The 20,267-nt window shown below is 54.2% G+C and overlaps 1 protein-coding gene across 3 annotated transcripts in view; it reads left to right on the forward strand.

The window, feature by feature from the left end:
• The window catches only part of Clasrp (CLK4 associating serine/arginine rich protein), a 22,420-nt gene extending 2,393 nt beyond the window's left edge, over window positions 1-20,027 (forward strand). Inside the window, exons 3-21 of one of the 3 annotated variants that reach the window (XM_055615498.1) lie at window positions 6,248-6,345; window positions 6,840-6,941; window positions 7,097-7,176; window positions 9,592-9,676; window positions 10,587-10,735; window positions 11,473-11,569; window positions 13,348-13,426; window positions 13,510-13,583; window positions 14,461-14,502; window positions 15,578-15,793; window positions 15,876-16,145; window positions 17,193-17,444; window positions 17,693-17,732; window positions 17,984-18,044; window positions 18,172-18,230; window positions 18,308-18,354; window positions 18,784-18,890; window positions 19,678-19,702; window positions 19,910-20,027. In XM_055615498.1, the coding sequence (XP_055471473.1) occupies window positions 6,248-6,345; window positions 6,840-6,941; window positions 7,097-7,176; window positions 9,592-9,676; window positions 10,587-10,735; window positions 11,473-11,569; window positions 13,348-13,426; window positions 13,510-13,583; window positions 14,461-14,502; window positions 15,578-15,793; window positions 15,876-16,145; window positions 17,193-17,444; window positions 17,693-17,732; window positions 17,984-18,044; window positions 18,172-18,230; window positions 18,308-18,354; window positions 18,784-18,890; window positions 19,678-19,702; window positions 19,910-19,952 (1,926 nt within the window). In that variant the 3' untranslated portion in view covers window positions 19,953-20,027. Of the gene's footprint in view, window positions 1-6,247; window positions 6,346-6,839; window positions 6,942-7,096; window positions 7,177-9,591; window positions 9,677-10,586; window positions 10,736-11,472; window positions 11,570-13,347; window positions 13,427-13,509; window positions 13,584-14,460; window positions 14,503-15,577; window positions 15,794-15,875; window positions 16,146-17,192; window positions 17,445-17,692; window positions 17,737-17,983; window positions 18,045-18,171; window positions 18,231-18,307; window positions 18,355-18,783; window positions 18,891-19,677; window positions 19,703-19,909 lie in introns of those variants that run through there. The other 2 variants (XM_055615499.1, XM_055615500.1) reach the window with 2 other exon arrangements.
• Window positions 20,028-20,267: the final 240 nt, after the last annotated feature.

Consider the following 20,267-nt stretch of genomic DNA (forward strand, 5'->3'; position numbering starts at 1 on the left):
GGCAGGGATTCTACCACTGAGCCACACCCCAGCCCCTCACTGGGGGAATCTAGGGCAGGGGCTCTACCACTGAGCCACACCCCAGCCCCTCACTGGGGGATTCTAGGCAGGGGCTCTACTCTTCTGTAGGATGAGCCACACCTATAGGTCTCCACTGGTTTGGTAGATTCTAGGCAAACAGTTTGCCACTGAGCCACTTGGTTTGATTTTTTTTCCTGTCTTCCAGATTCATGCCATTCTACTCTGCCTGGCTCCCTTGTTCAAGCTGTCCTCCTGGCTATTCTGCTGCCTAATGTTTCCTGCATGCAGAATGACGCATGGGGTGGAATTGGTTTGGCTGTAGTAGAGGAATGAAATATGAGCAAGAGGCTTTAACATGACTGGTTTGTCTTGAGATCTGAGAGAGTTCTGTAGAAAGCTCTGGCTCCTGTGTCTTCATTCCACCTTGCAGAGAGGAAATAAGAGAGCGGGTCAGGGGCTCTCATGCTCCTTGATGAGAGAATTTCTAGGTGTTTTCCCGTGACCCTTGGCTCCTGTCCTACTGACATGGAAGTCCCACAGGCCTATTCAGCCTCAAGGAAACAAACGTGTGGAGATTCCATTCTAGGTGGGCTTGGCCAGCTGTGTGAGCTGACCACTGAAGTGGGACAGTGGAGCTGGGTGGCCTGCCAGTGGAGAACAACTAGTTGCAGCTCTCTCACAGGCTGATGGGGGGATGTGAGGGCCAGTGTGCACTTCCCCACTGGATGTTTTATGGGTTTTCTTGGAGTGGCTTCACTGTTGGTAGGGCACGGCAACGTACCAGAGAAAATTCCTTGAAGGTCAAGCCTAGTGACTTTTGAGTGTCTTTGGAGCTACGACAGAATATGGACTCGATGTGCATCAGCAGAAAGCCCACCCAAGCATGGTTGAAGGCTCATAAAAGCCACTTTCCTTGAGCTTCTTGCCACAGCTCTCTGTGGCCCTTCTTGGCAGCTGTGTCACTGTGGCAGCAGCTTTTGAACCTTGTCCAATTAGTCGTAAGCTTCAGAGCCTTTTAAGTGGCATCAGCTTCCTGAAGTGGCATCAGCTTCCTGAAGCAGCAAGGAGTGTCCGAGCGGGGAGGAGACAGCTACACAGCCTGTGTGTCTCAGTTTGTGTAACTGCTGCTCAGGAAGGGTTGGTTCACTTGCAGTCCAGGGATGTGGCTCAGTGGCGAGCACTTGCTAGCCAGCACCACCCCGTACTCCAAACAAAGGGAAAATAACAGACTCACAAACCTTGTTATTGCTGGGTAGAGTGGAATTTGGATTCAGACTAATGGGTGGATGACACATAGGGAGCCTGGAGAGGGATGCTCCTGGTTGGCAGGGAGCCTCATGAGCATTTGTCCAGAGCAGTGCTGAGGAAGAGTCCCTCACTGGGTGACAGGAAAAGCTTGACAAGTGTCTGTGGGGTTCTTTGTGGTGTGGCTGATACAAGCACCCAGTGTATGGGACAGGAATGTGACCTGCATCCAGATATGTGGAGCCTAGCTTTGAGAGATGGCCAGGCCATTGCTGGTGGCTGCTGTGGCCGCTTGATGGCTGATCATTCTTGGTGACTGCATTTTTTCAAGTTTTATGACTTTTCTGTCATTGTTCCCATTCACTTTTCTTCTTTCCTTTTTTTTTTTTTTTTTTTTTTGAGATTGGATCTTGCTAAATTGTACGGGCTGACCTAGAATTCACTGTGTCGCCCAGGCAACCCTTCAGTTCACATTCCTGCGGCCTAAGCCTCCTGGGTGCTGGGATTACAAGTGTGTGCCTGTGTTCTCAGCAGTCCAGCCGCTGGATAAAGAAATGCAATCTACAGGATGTGGCAATGCAAGCTTTCAATCCTTGCATTAAAGGGAGGTAGAGGCAGGTACATCTCTGTGAGTGTGAGGCCAGCCTGATCTTCATAGCAAGTTCTGGACAGTCAGGGCTACCTACTAAGACTACCTCAAATGGGGAAATGCATTCCTTATTGATCCACAGACGGGAATAAGTCCCCTCTGGAAGCCAGACATCCCTCTGGGCTCAGTACTTCCCTGTATATAAGGTAGTTGCTGTCGGGGCAGGGCTGTTACCTACACTGAATTGCGAGCCTTAGAGGGTGGAGCTTGAGTTGTGGGGACTGAGCATCCACTGGTATATGCCGAAGTACAGCATGTACCATGTACATGGACTCCTCCCCATCTGAACCCAGAGGGAGCACAGCCTGGCAGGTGAAGGTGATTGCATTGATTTGTTTGTCTCTGATGCTGGGATGGAGCCTACAGATAGGTGCCAGGTACATGCTCCACTCTCAGCCTGGATCTTGCGTCTCAGGAAGATACTTGCACAGCCTAGTTCTTCGTATTGTTGCTCACAAGAGCTGGAAGAAACTAACTGTATGGATGAATGAATTAAGAAACTTTGGGCTGGGTTAATGCTCTGCAAGCATAGTGACCAGAGCTTGGATTCCCAGAACCTGTGAAATGCTGGGTGGGCCTGGTGACTGGCCTGTGGTTCAACCTCAGGAAGGCAGAGAGACAGGGTCCCTGGAGCAGTCTGGCTAACCAGATCCACCATATCAGGCAGGTTTATGTCTGAGATAGGACAAACCTGAGTGAAGAGGGTAGAAGAGTGATATGTACCTTAAGCCTCCATGTACCCACATCTGTGTGTACATTCATGCGAACATACACTCATGTGAAAATGGGAACAGGAAAAAAAATGTGACTGTATGTGCACTGAAAGGCTGTTATCCTCACATCCAGTGTGGAACACAAAGCCAATGACAAGAAAACAGTACCACACTCCAGAGGCAGATGCAGGTGGACCTCTGTGAGTTCCCGGTCAAAAAAATGAAACCCAAAGGAACAGTATGGCGGGCTACAGTTTGACTCTGCATGCCGGGAGATGAAGTGAAACACTTAGGTGGAATAGTGGTTGTTAGGGACGGGGCACGGGGCTAGAGTTCTTTAGCGAGTATAGTTTGCACTCTGCAAGATGAGGCCACTGTAGAGACGGGCAGCAGAGGTCACACGGAGAGGTGCATGCTTCTGCACTGCTCTTCAGCTGTGAAGGGCTGCCCTGTGCTGTCAGTAGGTGAGCACTTGCCTAGTCTGGGCGAGGTCCTAGGTTTAATCCCTGGAGCAGCAAAACTGTTAAAAGTGAAAATTGTTGGGTGTAGGTTCTATGTTAGGTACTTTTTACCACAGTAATAATTACCTTAAAATTCGAGAAAATAAGCAGAAGCTAGAAAAGAGTTGGGCCCATCTGGGGTTAGACTAGTTCTGCTTGATGTTGGTGTGATTTCAAATGTGGGCCTTGTGGCTTTGCCTCAGTTTCCTCATGTGGGAAATGGGCAGAGTTTGATTGGGGGATGTTCTCAAACAGTGCTTGCTTAGCTCAGAGCCCCAGGCATGCCCTGTCCTGGGGCCACTTGCTGTGGTATGTAGATCCCTCCGGGGGCTTTTACAGGCTTGCCAGGCTTCATGCTGCACCTGGTGTCCCTCCAGTCTTAGCCTTAGGCCTCAGGCTGTGTGGCCTGCGGAATTGAAGGAGGAAGGCAAGTGTAGGGCAGCCTGGACCCAGATGCACCCTGGGATCTTGGACAGGCCTTCTGTCAGCTTCTTTTCTGTGAACTCAGGGTCTTGACGGCCCAGTGCTCAGCAATCAGATGAGCAGGGTGCCAGCTCTGGCCAGTGTGGGCCTCTGCACTGGTCTTGCATCCACTCCCTGCTGGGAGCCATGGGGGGACAGACAGTGACTCAGAGATGGGGTGGCAAAGGTGTGAGCACCATTGAGCACAGGAGGCTGTGGCTTCTCTTCTGAGCTCAGTCTTCTGTCAGAGAGGATTCTTTTCTTCTGCCTGACTTGTTACAGGCCCTGAGAGCCTGTTTGGGGACCCAGGCCCTGGGGACAGACACAACAGTGAGCAAAACAGATTCCTACCCCTTGGGAAAGACATCCTGTTCTTGTGGAAGGCTGGTGGTGAAGAAGCTAGCCAAGCTGGAATAGCAGGTGCTGGTCAGCACCCTGAGGAAAACACTTGGGCCCAAGTAAGGTATTCATGTGGGTTTGATTGGGAATGTGCTAGGAGATGTGAAGTAAGAGAGAGAACAGCCCTGCTCATAGGGAACAACAGTATAGAGCCTTGAACTTTCTGGGAGTGATAACAGAAAGGCCTGTAAGCCTGGACTGGGAGAGCAGAGGAAAGACAGGGAGCTATCCAGAGCATGCTAAGGCTCTGGGAAGAGGGTCGTGGCTTGGAGGAACAAAGAAAGCATTTTAGAGAGCAGAGTAGCCACATGTCCCAGGGAAGAGGTGACCCATGGACAGCAGGACCCAGCCAAGGGATGTGCTGAGACTCTGGCAGAACTGTGGGAGCAGCTCAGGATGTATGGAGGGAGCAGCGCATAGCCCCTTCTGTGGTTCTCTCTGGTAATGACCCCAGAAACTGCCAGGCTAAGGCACCAGCAGGTTTATATTTCCCGTGATGCTTTTGTGGTGACGTGGATTGGCAATCCCTTCCCCCCAGTCTCAGGACTCAGGCTTGAGGATGATGGAATGGGGAGTCTCCCACTTAAGTGTCCCTTTTTTTTGGTGGTGGTGGTGGGGTGTCAAAAGTCCCCTTTGACTTTTGTTGATTTTAAAAATAATTTGTGTCAAACCCAGGCAGTGGTGGTGCACGCCTATAATCCTGGCACTCAAGAGGCAGAGGCAGATGGATCTCTGAGTTTTGAGAACAGCCTGTTCTACATAGCTAATTCCAGGACAGCCAAGGACAAACAAAAAGCGAAGGAAACAAAAAAGAAAAAATAATTTGTGTACGTGCAGGTGTGTCTTCATATATGGTAGCACATGTAGAAGTTACAGCCTGAGGTTGAGTATTTTCTGTAGGTGCTCTTTCTTCATCTAGTGTTTTTTTTTTTTTTTTTTTTTTTTTTTTTTTTTTTTTTTTTTTTTTTAAGACAGGGTTTCTCTGTGTGGCTTTGGCTGTCCTCCTTATTCTGTTGACCAGGGTGGCCTTGAACTCACAAAGATCCACCTGCCTCTGCCTTTTTTGACCCAGGATTTTTCCCTGACCCTGGCTAGCAAACAGCCAGGGTCCACCTTCTCTGCTTGCCCAGTAGTGGGATTACAGGCACATAGCAGTGTGCTTGGCTTCTTCCGTGGGTGCTGTCTGTGTTAACGGTGTTATTGAGCTGTAACTGCCCTACCACACAGTTGAACCATTTAAAAGCTTAGTGGTGGGGTGTGTTGCCAGTACCTCTCAGTCATGCCCGTCACCACAGGCACATTGGAGGTTTTTATTAGCCTAGAAAGCAAGCACATACCCATGAGTCCTTTCTCGCTCCCCGTTGTCTCTTACCCTCAGTAGCTCCGCTCTGGGGAGCTACTCAGGGACTGCTTGCCTGTTGTGCTCGTGTTGTGCGAACGGAATTATTTGATGCAGTCTTTGCAGTGGGCTTCTCTGATCTGTGTGTTCAAGACCCATGCACATTGTAGTGGAACGCACATTGCTTCATCGCTGAGTGATGCGCTGCTTCATACAAGTAGTTCCTGTGACTGGTTCTAGCGAGAACACTAGCATATGTAAGATCTGTACCTAGAAGTGGAATTGCTGGATCAGACCAGAATTCTTGGTTGAACTTTTTATTTGCTGTTCTCTCTTTTCAGTGCTGACGAAGGAGCTAGGGCCTCCTGCATGGCAGGGAGCAGCACTGTCCCGAGGTTACAGCCTCAGCCTGGGTTACTGTGTGTGGGGCTGAGTCTCTTTGTGCCTTGCTGCCTGTTGCTAGTTCCACCATCCTAATGCATTTGGTGTGGGACCCTTTCTGCCTGCTGTCTCCTCCGGGCCTGCAGATGTACCACTGCCCTTGCTGCCCCAGAGGCTGCCCCAAGCCCAGGGCTCACACTAGGCTCCAAAGGGATGACCAGGGATGGGACTGAAGAGTTAGGGATAATAATTTAGACAGAGTATGTCTGTCATTGTGGTAGGCCTTTAATTTGTAATCCCCCTGCCTTAGCGTCCATGTAGCTGGGATATAGTCCAGGCTGACAGGACTGCTCAGCTAGAGCAGAGTTCAGCTCTCCTGGCCACGCCCTGAGAAGCTGCTGATGCTGTGTGTCAGCTCACCTGTGAAGTATGGCCTGGGGACTTGACCCAGAGGTCAGCTGACCACTAGGCTTATTTGTGGAGCGTGGTGGGCCTTGCCTTGGCTCCTTAGTGACCTCTGACCTGTCCATCCCTGCAGAAGAAAGACCCTGCCCAGTTCCTGCAGGTGCATGGCCGCGCCTGCAAGGTTCACCTGGATTCTGCTGTTGCCCTGGCTGCTGAGAGCCCTGTGAACATGTAAGACTGTTGGGGACAGCGTAGTGTCAGAAGGGACTTGGGGTACTCTAGAGTCTCCAGGAGAGGCTCGGGTAAGGACAGAGTTTTGTACAATCAGGCTGGGAAGCCTGTGCATGTGCAGGTGGCTGTCAGAGAGGTTTGTAGAGTGTCATAGTTGGGGAGGGCTTAGGCTGCCCGAAGCCCACAGGTGATAGTGGGCAGGTTGCCAGAGAGGCCTGTTTCAGGGTGACTGTGGCTCCCTTGGTGGCCTCCTCAGCCTGGTTTAAGTTCTTTGCTATTTGCCTGGCTCTGAGAAGTGGGGTCCTAGCTTGTCCGCTGGCAGATGGATGACTTGTTGGGGCCCGAACCCCAGGTGTAGATTTGGGGGTACAGCATAGGGACCTGAGCACTGGAGGTGAGAGTGAGGTGACAGTGGCTATCAGATGGGCTTAAAACGGTAAGGATGGGATGCTTGGATTCCCTGAGCCCTGCCTGCCTCTGTCCTCCCACCTCAGGATGCCCTGGCAGGGGGACACTAACAACATGATTGACCGCTTTGATGTTCGTGCGCATTTAGACCACATCCCTGACTACACCCCCCCACTGCTCACCACCATGTAAGTGTCCTCCAGGGCTGGGCTGCCCCAGCATACCCTTCACCTTTCTTGGGAGCGAAGAGCCTTGCCCATTCCCTCTCCTGGCCAGGAGGCCCCTCCCCCCTTTTTATGGCTGGGGCTTCAGTTCACCTTCCTTTTAACCCTTCTTCCCAAAGCTCCCCGGAGCAGGAGTCAGACGAGCGGAAGTGTAACTATGAGCGGTATCGAGGCCTGGTGCAGAACGACTTCGCTGGCAGTGAGTGGTGGGCTGGGCTGTGGGTGAGGGCCCTGAGGCTGGATGCCTGACCTAGACAAGGCTCACCCAAGTACTTGCTGCTGATTGCCCTTGGTTCTATCCCAGTCTGTGTACCCTCTCCCATTTCTGGGCCTTCCTCCATGAAACTGGAACGGGGCTCTCTGTGGAGTTAAGAGACTTGGAGGCCTTTGTCCAGGCCACCTCCCATCCCTTCCCTCTGATGCTGTAGAGTCCTTTCCCCAAAAAAAGGAAGGAGGGCGCATGTGTCATGCATGTACTCACTACATGGGTGAGGGTCACAGAAAGCTCTTCCTGTGTGTACAGAGCCCGACAGTCTTGACCCAGTGTTGAGCTCCTTGGACATGCCAAGTCTGACCTTCCCTGTTCCCTTCTGCGAATGAGAGGCGGGGTCCAGAGGGTCGAGGAGACAAGGACTTTCCCACTGGGCTTCCCCAGGAGGGCAGATCCGCATGGGCAGGCTTCTCTGTTAGGGAACCTGCATGTGTCTGGGGAACCGTTGAAAGCCTGACTCCTGAATTGCCCCCGATGGCCACACGCATGCTATGTTACTTGTGCACATGCCGTACATGCACAGACAGACTGCCTCCGTCCCTAGTACTGCGCACAGAGCTGGTGGAACCCTGCCTGTGCCTGTGCATGGCTTTTAGCAGGGCACACCACTCTGTAGTTTCCCTTTCCAGTCTGTTTTGTGGCACTGGGGATGATCCGGGGCCACACACTGGTGCTAGGGCGGTGCTCGCCTGCTGAGCTGCACTGGTAGACCTTGGGTTATTTTTCCCTTTTCATGTCTGAGACATGATCTTACTCTGTAGCCCAAGCTGCTCTGAAATTCGTGATCCCTCTGCCCCACCCTCCCCAGTGCTGGGACTATAGGCAAGAACCGCTGCCAGCTTGATGCCTCATTTTACAGACAGCACTCAGAGGTGTCTGTGCAAAGGAAGTTTTCCCCGTGGTCACGCCTGCCTCTGCCCAAGCATGGAGAGCTCCCTGGTGGGAGTCCTAGGCCAGGATCATCCACATACAAGCCTCTGTCCTGGCAGGTCTCATTTTCGTCCCTGTGAAATGGCAAGCCTTGCTTCAAGCTGACACAGGTGGCCCTGTACGCTGGCTCACTAGTGCCGGACTCCTGTGGTTCTTAGGTGCTTTTATGTGTTTCCAAATAAAGGTTGCCACACTCTAGAAGCCAGTGCAGCCTTAGGGTCCAGAAGTTTGTCATTTGTCACCATTGGTGCTGCTTTTCTTGCTGTCAGTCCAGGCACATGGTTCCTTGGAGCTGGAGCCAGAGCTTCCCCTAGTTCTCCATTCACTTCTGCAAACAGTGTGTCCTGTGCTGTTCTGGGGCCACGGGCTCAGTGGTGAACAGAGGGCTGCCACATGGTCACACAAGCAGTTTAACAGCAAACCTAGGTGGTGTCAGAGATGGCTTCCAAGTGTTCCTAAAGGGAAGTAAGGCAGAGTGGGATAGACATGTGCTTTCTGCTGGGCCAGGGTGAGGTGCTGATTCCAGTCCCTGAATAGGGCACACAGAGGTCCTGGGGTACCAAGACTGAAGACAGGACAGGGAGCTGTGCAAGAGGGCAGCAGGGCCCTCTTCTAGGATGTGGAAACTAGGCAGGAGTCAGGTGTCTGTCACAGCCAGGGAAGGGCCGTGATGTGTTACCTAGGGCAGACTCCTGATGCCACAGACAGAAACATTGAAGCACTCAGGCTGGTATGGTGGCCCAGCACCAGAGCTGCTGCACAGGCTGAGGCAGGGGGATCTCAGGTAAAGGCTTGTCTGGGGCAATCTGAACAACTCTGTGAGACCCTGTCTCAAAAAGAGAACTGGGCATGTGGTTCCATGGGGGCGTGTGTGGCCTGCACAAGGTCTTTAATCTGCAGTGTCCTCCCCACCTGCACCTTTTAAAAAGAAAGGAAAGGAAAGGACTCACCTGAGCCCCAAAGTGGGAGACCAGGGCTGGCCCAGTACCCTGGGGAGCTCTTGAAGTCAGTGCTGCGGATGTAGGACAGCATAATCGTCAGATACCCCATTAATATAAACCAACCCACAGGACCACCTGGCATGACGACCAGTGGGGTTCAGATGACATCCAACACTTAGGGTTCTGGAGATGAGAGGCCCAGTAACAGCAGTAGGGCCATAATCCCAAGTACCCACTGTCAGGGACACATTTTATAGACGAAGGAACTGAGGCATAAGGGGTAAAGGGTTAGCATCACTTGAGTAAGATCACAGGGTGAGTGGATTGTCTGGCTGATAATTGTGGCACTTGGGTCCTAGACAGAAGAGTAATTAGAAGTGGATGCCCCTCTCCCATCCCCTCCTGCATCTTTGTGTCCCATTCCATTTGCACGTGCCTGGTGATGTTGACCTGTGGGCTCTCTCCTTGCCAGTCTCAGAGGAACAGTGCTTGTATCAGATCTACATTGATGAACTGTATGGAGGCCTGCAGAGACCCAGCGAGGATGAGAAGAAGAAGTGAGTCAGGGGCTGGCCTGATGGGGTGGGACTGGCCCCCTCCCACTCCATCACTTTAGTCTTCTGGAGCGGGACTGTGTAGCTAGCCGTCGATGGGTGCTGCCGCCATTTATGTGGCGAGGAAGAGGCAGCACCAGTGGACAGGCAGTACCCAGCTTGTCCCCCCCACTTTGCAGAGTGGGAGCCCTGTGTGGAGTCCACCTGAGTGTGAGTCGTTGGGGGGAGGGCGGAGGGCAGGCAGCCCCTTGTAGTCATCCTTAAGTCGGGAGCTGCGAGGTGCAAAGGGGATGGGGTGTCGTGCACTCTTCCTGGTGCCTGCCTGCCTGCAGTGAGCTTGCTACCCCAGACACTGATGTCACTGCAGGGGCTTGGCGGCCTCAGCCCAGGGTTGCCGGCCATCTCAAAGGCCAGCCTGGCTGGGCACTGGCTGTAGTTGGAGTCTTGCTTAGGTTTGGGACCACCTAGTTACAGGATCTTCTTCCTGACACTCAAGCCTTGGCTTCAGGATAAGGGTGTTGGGATGAGGCAGGGTATATGCTGAAGTCAGCAGCAGCCTCTGCTGAGTAGTCAGCAGTAGCCTTGCAGAGTGTGGCCTCTGCAAGCAGAGTGTGGGCACATTTTGCCCAAGATGACTCTGGGATCTGCATCTTGGGACTCATCACCTGTGCAGACGGCTTGTCTCCTGACACGAGTAAGCCAATGTGGGCAAGGCTGGGCAGCCTGCCAGGCGGGAGAGTGAACAAGGAGGATGGATGTCTTGGAAGAAGAGGAAATGGGAAGGACCAGGCCTTAGGCAGGGGAGCAGCTTAGATGGACACATGTTACCAAGGACTCATGGTCCGCTGTGAGGCTTGCCTGTGGCCCTGTGGCTGGTGGGTACCCCTGGCTCATTTCATGGCTTTTTTCCCAGGCTGGCAGAGAAGAAGGCTTCCATTGGCTACACCTATGAAGATAGCACTGTGGCTGAGGTAGAGAAGGCAGCTGAGAAGCCAGAGGAGGAGGACTCACCAGCAGAGGAGGAGAGCAACTCGGATGAAGATGAGGTCATCCCCGACATCGGTGGGGTCCCCTCTCTGCCCTCCCCACCTGCAGTCCCCGGGCATCGGTTCTGTCTCTCGTCCCTCACCCTCTATGGGGTACCCGTGCTCACAGGGCCTTCCCCCTGCCTCAGCTCCAGGGCCTCAGCCTCCTATTCTTTCCTTGTTGAAAGGAGCCTTCCAGCCTTCCCTGTCCCTTCCCCTATTCATTTCTGGGTACTATTTCTACAAGCTGGCTCCTACCTAGGAGCAGCCCTTCCTCTCCTGCCTGGGGTCAGCTTCCCTTGCCCTGGGAAACTAACCCTCTCCTTTCCTAGAGCTGCCCCTCATCCTCTGTCACTCATCCCCCATGTTCACCACCTTTCCTCCCACGGACATCCTCAGCGAGAAGGCTACTGTCTGTCCCCTTTCCATCCTACTCTTTCTGGTGCACGTGTGGGCTTAGCCCCAGGCAGAGCCAATGTTCATGTCCGTCCTTCCTGCCCTCCCTCCATATGCTGTTCTGATGCCCATCCCACCTCCTTCTCTTTCTACCACCCATCCTCTTCTCTTTCCTGCACCCCAGCCACTCATCCCCACTGGTCCCTGCTGTGCAGTGTGCTGTGCTGGCCAGGCCCCACCGTGGGCCTCACAGCTGAGCCAGCACAGCTACGTCCTCCCTAAAGGTGCTCCACCTGGCAGACCTGCCCTGACTTGGGGTGCTCCCCACCTCCGTCTTCTCATGGGCTTGGGTCCCTGACAGCCTTTCTCTTGGTGTAGACGTGGAGGTGGACGTGGATGAGCTGAACCAGGAACAGGTGGCTGATCTCAATAAGCAGGCCACCACCTATGGCATGGCCGACGGGGACTTTGTCAGGTGAGGATGCTGGCTGACATGCCAGACTCTGGTCTTGCTCTGGCTTCTGTATCATATCCCTCATACCAAAAGCTGACCTTGTCACCCTGTCAACTGTGAATTTGTGGCCGCAGACCTGGAAGCTGCTAGTTGTTGGGGGACAGCACCCTCTAGTGGTCTCTTTCTGCTTTGCTTCCTTCCTGTGACCACGCATATGGAGCCTCTGCGCTGCCTGTGCCTGGCGCTGCCTGTGCCTGGCGGTGCCAACCCAGTGCTTTCTGCACCTCAGTGATCCTAGGGGTCAGTCCTGTGTCCTTGCCCAAGTCTGAGCCCAGAACCTTTTAGCCTGGCGGTTCCTTTTAAAGCTGCGCCCCTTTAATACACTTCCTCACATTGTGCTGATCTCCAACCTTACATTTTTTTTTTTTAAGATTTAGTTATTTTATTATGTATACAATGTTCTGCCTGCATGTACACCTGCACACCAGCAGAGGGCACCAGATCTCATTATAGAGGGTTGTGAGCCACCATGTGGTTGCTGGGACTTGAACTCAGGTCCTCTGGAAGAGCAAGCAGTGCTCTTAACCACTGAGCCATCTCTCCAGCCCCAACCTTAAAATTTTTGTTGCTACTTCTTAACTGTAATTTTGGTACTGCTGTGAACTGTGGTGTAAATATTTTTCAAGATAGAGGTTTGCCAAAGGGGTTGTGACCCACAAGTTAAGAACTGCTGCTCTGGTGCTTTTACCATTTGGGATTAAAGGTGTGTGCCACCGCTGCCACCACCTGGCCAAAAAAATTATTTTAAAGAGAATCCTATTTTAAACATGTGATGTGTGTCGTATGTGTACACATGAGCATACTGTTGCATTGCCCGTGCAGATACCAGAGGAGGATGTCAGGTGTACTGCTGTCACCTCATCCAGGTGGGGTCTGTCACTGAACCTGGAGCTAGGCTGATGGCTGGCAAGCCCCAGCCTCAACTTTACAGTTAGAGGCACAGAGTAGCCACACCCAGCTTGTTTTGTTTTTAATTTTATGTGTATGAGTGTTTTGCTTATGTGTAGTTAGTTCTGTGCATCATGTGCAAGCCAAGCGAGGTATTTGTGGAGGCCGGAAGAGGGGGTGGGGTCCCCTAGAGCTGGAGTTGCAGGCATTTGTGAGCCATCAGCTGTGGGTACTGGAACTGAGCTCAAGTCCTCTGGAAGAGCAGTAGACATTCTTAACCTGAGCCATCTCTCCGGCCCTGAGTGCCAAACTATTCTCTCCTAAACCAGCACAGAAGCAACCTGTGTCTCACAAACAGTTCCTGGGGACTGGGGACCAATTCAGGAGCAACAGGCACACACAATACACAGACATACTTGAAGGCAAAAACTCACAAAACAGATCTAAAACCAGTTATTTTAGATGTTCAATAAAATCTGTTGAATATATCAAAGAAATTTGGTGTAGTGGAACACACCTATGATTCTGCAGTCTAGAGGCGGAGGCAAGAAGATCATGAGTTGAAAGCCAGCCTGGGTAGTAAGTTCCAGGCCAGCCTGAGCTACAGAACAAGACCCCATCAAAGGGCAGGGCAGGGCAATGCATGCCTGCACATCCCGTAGCTAAGAGGATCCCCTCATGAGTTCTGGAGCAGCCAGTCTGTAATAGCAGTGCCCTGACACAGGGAGAAAGGCAGGGTTATCCAAGAACCATGGAGCAGCAATAGCTCCCTGCCATCTTTGCTGCCTTTACCAGGGCTCGGCTCACTCTGTGACCTGTGGCCTTCCTACCGATTCCCACTTCCTCTGCAGGATGCTACGGAAAGACAAGGAGGAGGCAGAAGCCATCAAACATGCCAAGGCCCTGGAGGAGGAGAAAGCCATGTACTCGGTGAGGTCTGGGTAGGGTACAGGGGACCAAGGTGTATCTCCAGTGAGAGCATACTCCTCACCATTTTGGTCCTCCCCTTCCAGGGTCGTCGGTCCCGGCGACAGCGAAGAGAGTTCCGGGAGAAGCGCCTGAGGGGCCGAAAGATCAGTCCTCCCAGGTAGGATTTCTCCTCTGGGCAACCATACTCACCAGCCAGGGGCTCAAGAGTGGAGCTTAGCCTTGGCTTCAGCAAAGACTTGTTCTAATGATGCACTTAGAGTTAACGCTGCTAAGAGTAGCCCTGGAGGAGGTGGGTGCTGTCCTCTACCACCTGTGCCTGTCACATCACACTGTTGCATTGGGGACTCTTGGGGAGCAGACAGGATGCTGCTAGAGATGGCTGGAATGATCGTGGCCAGGAGTCAGGGCCCCAATCACAGTCTACTTGTGCCGCTCAGTATCTAGATAAATGGCTCCTTTCTTCTAGCTACCATCTCCTCCTTTGCAAAGTGTGGCACCCTCAGACACGAGGAGAGGGGCCTGGGACACTTCCCACATGGAAGTGAGAGTTGAGTAGAGCAGTTGTATATGAGGAGAATCTGGGCCTGGTAGCCCTAGGCAAATGTCTGATAAAGGAGAGAGATTGCAAGTTGGTCTAAGATTTAAATTTCTCAGGGCTAGGTAGTCCTGATTCTCATGGTCCTTGCTTTTAGTTAAGTGACCCTGTCAGTGTACTGACCAAAAAATGCTAGGTGGAGGTCACGAACCTGAGCTGGGATCCTGGCTCCTTCCCTCATGAACGGTGTGATCCCAGGCAGGTCACTTGCCCGCTCTGGGCCTGTTCCTCCCCTATGAGTGAATAATCAGATGGGTCCCTAGGTTAGGCAGCCTGTTTTCATGCCAGCTTTGCTGCGGTTGTGGTTGTTTAAAGCCTTCTGCTGTGAGGAGGGGACAGTCGGGTTATACAGTCTGCAGCACTGGGGTTTTGAGTGGGATGGGCCCAGGTTCACACCAGCCCAGTCTCAGCTCCCTTGTCCTTCCTGTTGTCTCCATAGCTATGCCCGCCGGGACAGCCCCACCTATGACCCCTATAAGCGGTAAGTGTCAGTGTCCAGGAAGAAGCCATCTTCGTGGCTGACCTGTTGGGTCACTCCTGTCGCAGATGGCATCCTGTGGTCTGTGGGTGGAGGTTGGGTCTACATCAGTTTTGTTTTTTCATTTAATTCAGAATCTCCTTTTCTTCCAATGTTAATATATAAGCTTGTGATGTAATCAAATATGGCATAGAGGGACATGGAGATTGGGTGTCTTTAACACAGACTCCCAGGATTAGTGAGCAATGCCAGGCACTGACAGGGGCCCCAGCAAGCACCAAATGTAAGTCCTAGGTGTTGTCCAAGGATGGTGGGTGGTAGAGGGAGGTCCAATCTAATTTCCCACCCTCTGGCAGCTCTCTTTTGGTCAGAGGGTGAGACCTGGTGGGTCAGGGGCCTTTTGTTTGGCTGCCTTGCTCAAAAGGGAGTGGAATTAAACTACAACAACTGAGGACTCATTTTCTGGGTTAAACAGGAAGACCTCAGAATTTTCAGTGTGTTCGCTGATGTTCTAGGGGAACTCCAGGTCTCTTGCAGAGGCGAGTCACTTCTTTAAGTGACTCGTAAAGCCACTTTCTTTTTTCGTGTTTGTTTATTTATGGAGACCGGGACTCTCATGTAGCCCTGGCTGTCCTGGAGCTCTGTGTACACCAGGCTGGCGTCAAAGTCAAGAGATGTGCCAGCCTCAGCCTTCCTAGTGCTGGAACTATGCTACTCTCACCGGCCCATTTTCGTTTTTTTTGAAAAGTTATATTTAATTGTATGGGTGGGGGCGATGCACATGCCTCAGGGCTGGAGGGAAAAGGACAGTTTAGAGTCAGTTCTCATTCTACCATGTGGATTATGGGATTGGCCTAAAGTTGTCAGGCTTGGGGACAAGGGCCTTCACTTGCTCAGTCACCCACCAGCTGCAGACTTATTAACTTATTTATGTTTGAGACAAGGTCTCTCTACATAGCTCTGGCTGGTCTTGACCTCGCTCTAGATGTACACCAGGCTGGCCTTGAACTCACACTGCCCACCTGGTGCAGCTGGGGCCCTGAGTCCTGCCTCTCTTTTGCCTGCCCTCCCCCTGCAGGTCACCTTCGGAATCCAGCTCCGAGTCCCGCTCTCGCTCTCGCTCCCCGAGCCCAGGCCGCGAGGAAAAGATCACTTTTATCACGAGTTTCGGGGGCAGCGATGAGGAGGCAGCTGCTGCCGCAGCGGCGGCCGCTGCATCTGGGGCCGCCCCAGGGAAGCCCACCGCACCTCCCCAGCCCGGCGGCCCGACTCCAGGCCGTAATGCCAGCGCTCGGTCGGTAGCGCCCGCCCTAGCTGGCCGCTGGGAGGAGGAAGGGCCCTCCAGGGGTGGCGCTAATGGGTCTGTGCTCCCGCAGCCGCCGCTCCTCCTCGTCCTCCGCCTCCAGGACCTCCAGCTCCCGGTCCAGTTCGCGCTCCAGCTCGCGTTCTCGCCGTGGATATTACCGCTCTGGTCGCCACGCGCGCTCCCGCTCTCGTTCTTGGTCCCGCTCGCGCTCCCGCTCCCGGCGCTACTCACGCTCCCGCAGCCGCGGCCGACGGCACTCAGACGGCGGTTCCCGCGACGGGCACCGCTACTCGCGCTCTCCAGCCCGGCGCGGCGGGTACGCGCCCCGCCGCAGGAGTAGGTCTGTGCTCTGTGTTGGGGCGGATGCGGGCATTGGGGGTGAGGGCTGGGGACAGACTGACTCTCAGGAAGCATGTGACTGGAAGCAGGACAGGGTGGGCGGGGCACGGAGGCATCTAAGCTTCTGCATGGACTTCCCAGTCTGCAGGACCTGGGAACCTCGGCGGGGCAACAGCCTTTGTAGAAGAGGAGGGTTCCCAGGGACAGGAGTCGGCTGTGACTGTTTTTCGGCTTGGTAGGGGAAATTGCAGGAGTAGGGGCAGAGTGTGGACAGTGGTCCATGCTTAGAGGCGCAGCTGGGTTTCTTGAGCTGTAGAAAAGTCATCACTTAGTGTTCAGAGTAGACCCTGCCCTGGGTATGTGCTGCCACAGAGTCGCTGCCAGTCTCCTGGTGTTTGCCGTGGGAGCTGGAGCAAGAGCAAAGGCCAGGAGTCCTCTACAGGTCATCAGCCACTGACTGCCAGGTACAGTCCTGGCTCCCTCATCTTGTTGCTCTAGAGAGGCTGAGAGTGCGTGTTTCCTGCCTGGTAGCTCAGTACTGTGTCCTGGGTACATGCTCAGTACTGATGACAAGTACTAGTCAGCCCCAGGAGATTCATTATGGGCTCAGAAATCATCTGGGGCTTCCCTGTAGCAGGACAACAAGGGAAAGGCCGGAGAGGAAAATAGGGCCTATCACAAATTGAATGCCAGCGAGGGTGACCGCTATGTTGAGAATACCACTAGTGCCCTAAGCAGAGAAGCCCTGGGCCTGTACAACCTGTCCAGAGCTTAGGGACAGTGCTGGCGACTGGGGTAGGGAGCACCACAGGTATGGAGCAAAGGGAAGCACCTGAGCGTCCTGACTTGGGCCTTCCAAAGGCTCCCCCAGGAAGTTAGCAGCTGAGTGTCCAGTGAGGGAGAGAGCCTGGTCCAGCATGCTAGTGGTGTAGGGTGCTGGCTGTGTTCTAGAGCAGTGTTCAACTCTGCAGGAGGCCTGTGGACTTGGAGATTGCAGTGACTTCCTGTAGGCCCTGGAGCCTCACAGCCCTCTCCTTGCTTTACCTAGGAGCCGCTCCCGTTCAGGTGACCGCTATAAGCGGAGTGCCCGGGGACCCAGGCACCATAGTAGCAGTCGTAGCCGCAGCAGCTGGTCCCTCAGCCCCTCCCGAAGCCGCAGTCTGACCCGTAGTGGAAGCCGAAGCCAGAGCCGGAGCAGAAGCCGCAGCCACAGCCAGAGCCACAGTCACTCACCATCGCCCCCAAGGGAGAAGCTGACCAGGCCGGCAGCATCCCCTGCTGTGGGCGAGAAGCTGAAAAAGTGAGTAGGGGCCTGGCTGCTGCCTAGGGTGACCTGTGCTCCGTTCATTTGGGAAGAAATGTGACACTGCCCTGGCCACCCTGGGAGAGGAGCCCTGCAGTGTGGGTTCAGTGCCATCATGGCCAGAGAGGGATGTGGTCCTGCCTAGGTTCTTTGGTTCAGGAACACATCCTGAGGGGTTGAGCCCATGGCTGATGGCAGTCCTGAGCCCTATGGTAAGAGTGTCACCACCATTTCCTCCCACCCAGGACCGAACCTGCCGCTGGTAAAGAGACAGGAGCTGCCAAAGTCAGTAAGAATTTGGAACTCGCCCGTCTAATTCCCGTCAGCAGCAGTGTCCAGAGCTGGGCCCGGTGGGCCTGCAGGGGGCCCAGGGGGAGGGGAGAGCCAGCCCAGGGACCGGGGAAAGGCTACCCAGCAAATGCAGTCCTATCCCTGCCTCCCACGGGGCTCCAGGTGGCCCCAAGTCCCAGGCTCTTGGCTGAGGTGGGCAAGGTGAGCTCTGGGCACCCACGCCTATCTCACCCCTTCTCCCGCAGCCCAAGCTGACCCCACAGGAAAGGCTGAAGCTGCGGATGCAGAAGGCCCTGAACCGCCAGTGTAAGTCCTGCGCCAGCCCAGCCAGTGCTGTGGGGAAGAGCGGGCTGATCTCTCAGCCTGCCTAAGCAGGCCAGGGCGGTGTGGGGACTGCGAGGACAGCCCTCAGCCTCACACCCTTCCTCCACAGTCAAGGCGGATAAGAAGGCGGCTCAGGAGAAGATGATCCAACAGGAGCATGAGCGCCAGGTCAGGCGAGGCTCAGAGGGGAGGGCCGCTCAGGTGGGGTAAGGCTGGGCCATCCCTCACCGCTTTATCTGCTGCAGGAGCGAGAGGATGAACTTCGAGCCATGGCCCGGAAGATCCGAATGAAGTAAGGCCCCGACCTGTGGTAGACCCAGCCTCCTGCTGCTGGAGCCCTGCTCCTTTCATTGGTCCCCAGGCCCATTGTCATGGCTCTCCTGTTCTGGCAGCCTCTTACCCAGATGCCCTAGGCCCCTCACCTTCTGACTTCATGCCTGAATGGTATCCCAAAACTCCCTGGCCCCTCCATGCCACTTCCCCTCACTCCCTGTCTGCCCCATTCCTGCCTGAGCCTCATTTGCTCTGCTGTCCATTGGACAGGGTCATGGTTCCTCTAAAAGGCCCCTGAGAGAATTGGGTGCGAAGAGGGCAGCTACCAGGGTTCACGGTCCTGGCGTGGGGAGACAGTTGATGAAACCTCAGCATACGAGGAGGCCTGGCTCTCCTGGGCCAGGCAGAGGTGTTGTCCAGCCCAGCAGGTGCTCACCCCTCCCTGTTGGTTGCCTCCCCTCTCCCCTTGCAGGGAGCGAGAGCGACGGGAGAAGGAGAGAGAAGAGTGGGAGCGCCAGTACAGCCGCCAGAGCCGCTCACCCTCCCCACGATACAGTGAGTCTTTCTGCCCTTCCTGCAGGGCCAGGGGCTGGAGAGCCAGGCCTGCTGCCGGGTTATTAGAAAGAAGCCAGGTCTTCTGTGACCCCAGCACCCCAGAGGTAGAGGTCAGTCAGGGTTCTGTGAAGAAACCAGTCTCGCAGCCAGGAGACTGTGGCAGAAGGGTCAACATCAGGGTCAGCCTGGACTACAAAGCAAGACCCCCACCCACACCCCCATACACTCACACACACATATACACCTGTCGACACAAAAAAGAGGCCAGCACTTTGGGGCAGGAGGATTGCTTGATTTGTTGTTTGGGAGCAGCCTAGATTATACAGGGAGATTGACTTATCATTTGTAAAAGTCCTAGACAACCTGGGTGTAGTGGCACATACCTATAATCCCAGCACTTGGGAGGCAGAGGCAGGTGTATCTCTGTGAGTTTGAGGCCAGCCCTGTCTACAAGGTGAGTCCAGGACAGCCAAGGCTACACAGAGAAACCTTGTCTCGAAAAACCAACCAAGTCCTAGACAGCCAACTGTCAAGCATATGTCTTGAGGAGCCAGAAATGGGAGAATCTCTCAGTGTGAGACCAGTCTGGTCACTATGGCTAGTTTCAGGCTAGCCAGAGTTACATAGTATGACCCTGGTCTCAAAACAAACAAACAAAAAAAGTAAGGCATTCCTTGAGGTCCCTTGCTAAGTGTCGGGGGAGAGGCTTGAGCCTGGCACAGGTGAGCCACAGGCTCCAACATGGCCCAGCAGAGGCTAGTTGGCATCACCCTCATTTTCTTTTCAGGTCGAGAGTACAGTTCTTCCCGAAGGTGAGGTTGCTGGCCCAGCCACCAATGGTGACCCTCCAAATCCCCCATGTCCTTCCTCCCCGATAGCCCTTCATGTGGTGGGGCTAGACTTGTTCCCTTGGGAAGACACTCCTTCCCCAGCAGTCCAACCTCCAGGCATGTTGATGCATGTGTGCATGGGAGGGAGGCTCCCAGCATCCCACCCTCAAAGTCTTCCCTTCTCTGCAGGCGCTCCAGGTCCCGGTCCCGGAGCCCGCATTACAGACACTAGGCGGAGGACTGAGTTGGGGGCTGTGAGGCTGCTGGGTTTCTGGAGTGAAATAAAAGCTAACATTATTTAATGCCCTTCACCGCCTGTTGGCCTGATTGATGTAGGACTTTCCGTCCACGTACAGCTGAGGATCGCTGCAGGTGCTGTAGCCTGCAGGGTGTGGTGAGTGGGGCCTGCAGGGGCCAATCCAGTCAAGGGCCCAGACTGGCATGTGTGGACAGGGCCAGTGGATGACGGGCTAGGACTGGACTGTGCCCAGGGGCCTCTGGTGACAGGTCCAGGCCTCTCCCTGCCCTTGCCTGGCCCCCGGCCTCA

This window comes from Psammomys obesus, unplaced genomic scaffold, assembly GCF_907164565.1.
Source record: "Psammomys obesus unplaced genomic scaffold, mPsaObe1.curated_primary_1811, whole genome shotgun sequence".
Lineage (NCBI taxonomy): Eukaryota > Metazoa > Chordata > Mammalia > Rodentia > Muridae > Psammomys > Psammomys obesus.